Source organism: Grus americana, chromosome 1 (assembly GCF_028858705.1).
Source record: "Grus americana isolate bGruAme1 chromosome 1, bGruAme1.mat, whole genome shotgun sequence".
In the NCBI taxonomy this organism is placed as follows: domain Eukaryota; kingdom Metazoa; phylum Chordata; class Aves; order Gruiformes; family Gruidae; genus Grus; species Grus americana.
Genome location: NC_072852.1, coordinates 29,589,425 through 29,594,424, shown reverse-complemented (window position 1 = coordinate 29,594,424; position 5,000 = coordinate 29,589,425). Strand labels below are relative to the sequence as shown.

The following is a 5,000-nucleotide window of genomic DNA, read 5'->3' as shown; positions in this document are numbered from 1 at the left end:
GACTTGTACATAACTTAAAAGGCATGACAAGAAACAAAAGAAAAACAACCCCTTTGGAATGATTCCCAGCCTTCTGGAGGAAAGAATGTATGTCTGTCTTGGCAGCTTGCAGCATATTGGACCCTAAAACTGCAGCAACTTTATACACAGAAAAGTTATTTTAGAAGCTTTTAAAAATGCATTAGACCTAGTTTTTCTTTCACTACATTGCCTGTACATGCATGATAAATAAAGCAAGCCTACTTCACAGGCAAAAAAGATCAGAAAAAAATAATTCTTAAAACAAGTTTTACACTCTTAATGTTTCCATAAAATAGCTTTTCTCCAAAATGCACAGCACAAGTAACCATATGACGTGAAAGTATGGCATAAGGGATGTGTGCATCTCATGAGTTTCTGAAGATTACTGTGTTAACTCTCAAGAAACATGCAACAGTCTCCCATGTTACCGTGTAATCATATTGAAATTACATGATACTGGACTTTCTTCTCCCACACTGCATACTGTTGTTACATTTAAAGTTCCTCAGGGCAAGGACTGTGTCTGTATCTATTTTGTAAGGCGTTATGCAAACATATGGTGTTGTAATAACTAATAAATAATCATGAGTAGACTCAAACTCAGGCCAGGAGATCTTTTATACATAGACCATTGCTTGCTGTCATGTGTTACACATGTATCCCCACGTGCATACATAGGTGAACACACATGCACGCAGAAACACGGTGGTGTGTACTGGTGATAGTGGTGATGATAATGCAGAGGTAAAATCTGTCTCTAGTCCTTCCTCTGGCAATTTTTCACCCAATTAACTGAAAACATTAAACCATTACATTAACAGATCACACACTATCATGCCTGTGTAATTGAAAGAGAAAGATTCTTTTGAATCAAAGTTTCAGAAAAGGAGTGAATGGTACATTCTGAGCAATAACCTAGTTTTTAGACCGATTGTGCCTTTTTACATCAACAGGGAGAATGAAGTCAGTTCCTTTGAAAAATAAATAAATAAATTAATAAATTAATAAATTAGGTTTTATGACTCAGCTAAAGAAAATGTGGTGTCCTTGGTGATGCTTGAACTTAGCATAAACTGCCAAGCAAGTTACGTGTATACTCTTAAACAATTTTGTATTAAAAGAATGAACAAAGTCTTTCATTATTACTTACCTCTCTTCCCCAGCCATGCCTCTTGCAAGGATAGCAGAACCTGTTGTATTTTGCTCACCTGCAAACCCTATTGCTGGGTCCTAAAACTGTGAAGTCATGATTTATATAAAAAGGGACAAATTTTAGTAAAAGTGAGATTCGGTCCCTTCTATTTTTCTGCTCTTTCCAATGAACACGTTTTTCCCATAGATTACCAATCAAATAACTACATAGTTCTCTGATTAATTCTGCTAAAAAAGCAAAAGGAGAAGATCTGTTTCCTGCAAGGTATAGATAACTTAGTTTGTCTAGCCGTGAGACCATAGTCCCTGCAAAGCTTACCCTCGTGCCTACAGTGGAAATAGCCAGTAAATCCACATTCAAAGGCAAAACTCCTTTGCTCCCATTTCATCTTTAGCCTGATCCTTACGTTTTCTTCTCAGTGGAGCAGCAAACCCACTGTTAAAGCTCAAAAAGGGACTTCTTTGATCTTGGAAAAGAGAGAGAATAAACTGTCCTTCAAAAAACAGTATTAAATAAGCTTTGTAAAGTTGTACTCAATTGAAACGCATGGGGGACAGCCACTCGGGTCTGGGCTGTGCTTTAGTTGCGGCCAGCCACTCGCCGAGGTCCTCTTTCCCTGTTGCGTAGCGTGGTTTTGTTTTGCTAAACTGGCACGCGTAGCCTCAGTCCCTCCCAGGAGGCTTGCTGCGTGTGTAAGGTGTGTAGCTGTTCCTTCCCCTGCCTTTATCTTGCACGCTCTTCCTCAGACTGGGGAGCCCGATCACTGCCATCATCTTTAGAGGCTGCTTCTGGAAAATGCAGTGAAAATCAGTGATGTTCCCCTACAGCTCTGTTCTAGGGAAGGGGGAATGGATGTTCTGTTGTTGGTTTTGCTTAACGATTAAAGAAGAGCAGACAGAGAAAGCTTAACAAAGTCTACATCAATTCACAATCGTTTGAGCAGCCTAAAAGCAATTCTATCTTTTGAAGAATCATTTGTAAATTGGAAATTTGGAAATTTGGAAATTGGTTCACGCTACCAAATATTGCTAACCAGTTACACTGGCCTTTAGATGGCATACGTGACCTGGGAGATAGCAACTGGGTATCTGGCAGTCAACACTGAGAAAGTTTGTAGAACTAAATGAAATAATGTTTTGGGTGTTTTGAGTTGTTGTATCTAAGGCCTACTCTGACTAGGTCTTTTTGCATAACTCCCATTGAAACTAAGGGAAGCCATATGCACAGGAGAGAAAAATGGGCTCATAAAGAAATTTTCCTCATCTTAACACTGTCTCACTAGTGTTCTCCTTCTTCTCCAGGCACCTTAACAATGAACATGCATTGGATGACAGAAGCACTGCTCAGTGTCGGGTGCAAATGCAAGTGGTTCAGCAGTTAGAAATACAGGTTTGTTACATGGATGTATTATCCTATTACCTATTTACTATTAACCTAAACTAAATTGAAAACACTTGCCTTAGTGACTCTAGCGTAAAGCCATATGTTTCTTGCATGAAATTTGTTGATATTCATGAACAAGTGGGGTTTTTTTTACTTAAAGATTTTTCACATTATAAATTATGCAGTAATTATCTAACATCAGCATTGTCTACAGTATTTTGCTTGAACTAAGACCCTAATGCCATTCATCACGAATGAAACATGCAGTCCCTGGAGCAGAGGCTGGATCCAAGCCGTCTTCAGTTCTTGAAATGCTGGGTCAGGACCCCTCTTCCGTCTTCCCCTTCTGACCCGACGCTTGTCTATGCCGTTCTGCAGGACAAAGGAGTAGCTGAGCGTATGTCCACCCAGAATGACTCCCAGCCTGATGGTGGGCATTTTCCTGCGAGCAGAAGGCGTAATGTCCGACCCAGTCAGGGAGGTCCCCGGGGAGTCCCTTGGCTGGGACCGCAGCACTCGGGTGCCCCGTTCAGGCTCTAACCGTTAGAGGTCACTGCATGTATGCGAACACTCCCTCCAGCTTACGGAAGAAGTGCCGAGTACCCCTGGGGTCTCCCAGCATTGAGACCACGCTTACCAGGCTGCCGAGGCTGGGCGCAGACCTTGGCAGCCCAGGATGACCCTGCAGGATGCTTTAAACACCATGCGGTCCCCTCCTGCCTGTACGGGAGTCCTAGGAGGGCATTTCTCAGGAGTCCCGTCCCCTCTTGGGAAGGTGCAGAGGAGCCCAAGGGAGGCAGCAAGGGACTGAGATTTCCCCCCCCCCATTTGCTGCCATACGTGGAGAAAAAAAGGATAAATGCCTTTCAGCTTTCTCGCCTTTTGGCATATTGTCTCACTGTTCTCACGCATGTAAGAATACTTGTAGTTCTTTCAGCCCAGGCAAACTGTTTGGGTCTTTTGTATTTTAATACTGGAAACCCAAAGCAATGAGAGGAGTGTACAGTAATGTCATTTATTGTCATGAGCTTAAAATGAAAGCTTTATAAACCCAGGCAAAGCTGCAGTTTCTTTTATAAGATTTACAGGACAGTGTTAGCTTAATTTGTTGGTTAGGAATTTACGTCATGGCAAATAGCATGTCTCTAAAGTGTCACACACATAATATGAAGCCTAAGAAGAAACCTTTTTCTCATCCCCTGCCTCAAATGTTCTTTAATGAAAGATGCACTGACCAAATTATATCCAGCATACCCAAAATATCTGCAGTAATATGGGTAGTTGCCTCTTCTTAAAATTACTTAGAAATTTCCTTAGTCCAATCTCAGTCTACAGATGTAACTCTTGAGCTGCGTTCATGCAAGAAAGTATTACAGAACTCTCTGGAAAATGGCAGCATTAAACACCAGGTGATTCTTGTTGCAATTAGTGTTGTAACTGTGTTGTGGCTATCCAAAGCCATACCACTAGAATAAAATTTCGAGCATTTCTTCTTGCAGCCTAGCTTTAAAAAAAATTTTTTTTTTCATGTTGTAAGAGACATTTTCCTCTTTTAAGTTCTGATATTTTTATCAACAAGTTACGTATTTCAAACACTTCCTCTTCTTTTTTTTTTTTTTAAATTTGGTAATTTGTTTGAGTCTGAAACTACGAATATTTACATAGCATACCATCAGAAGAGGTATCAGGAAAAAATATAGGTTTCAGTAAGGTGATGTTTTCTAAAGGCAGTCTAAGGGCTTCTTAAGAACTGTTTACCATTTACAAAGGCTAGGCTGTAATGTAACAGTCCAAGTGAAGATTTAGCTTGCAGTGTGACCAATTATGCCATTTTTTGCTTTGTCTGACTGCTAGTGAAGTAAGGTCCATCAGTTGTAATGAGACCCAGTGCAGTGTCGATGCCGACTCGGTGGCAGAGTTCAGCGTTTCACACTGCCTGGGCTCTGTCACTCTATTGAATTAGATTGATGATGGCAGATTGCAGGGGGCACTAACTGGACCTCAGTGGGAAAGGATGAAGTGTGTAGACAATCCTGGCAGGCACTGTGCTTTGAGGACCCTTCACCCCTTCACAGCTGTTGGCACTAGTCCATTGCTAACAGTGTCCACAGGACTTTAAAGAGACACTATGGGCCTTCTAATTTATGGTCTTAGTAACTTGTTACTGTCGAGGCAACTGTGACCTCAATTCTCTTATTGACAAAAAGATGAAGTGTTATTTGTTTTCTCTGACCTTTTAACATATGAAAGGCTATAAAAGTTTTTTGGTTTTTTTTTTTTTCTTTCTTTCTTTCCATGCCCAAAGTTGCATTTCCTCTCAGATAAGTTTCTACTGACACAGACTTTTATATGCAGGAATCATTACACCGAGACAAGCTCAATGATAAGATGTATCACTGCAGTAAAATAGCTGTATCAGTCATTTCTAAAATGCTTCTGATCT

General features: G+C 40.7%; 1 protein-coding gene across 6 annotated transcripts in view; it reads left to right on the top strand.

Moving 5' to 3' along the window:
* Window positions 1–5,000, top strand: part of FOXP2 (forkhead box P2) — a 439,753-nt gene that overhangs the window by 393,038 nt on the left and 41,715 nt on the right. For all 6 annotated transcript variants that reach the window (XM_054845661.1, XM_054845644.1, XM_054845653.1 and 3 more), the window contains one exon: window positions 2,476–2,563. In XM_054845661.1, coding sequence (XP_054701636.1) covers window positions 2,476–2,563 — 88 coding nt within the window. The remainder of the gene's footprint in view (window positions 1–2,475; window positions 2,564–5,000) is intronic.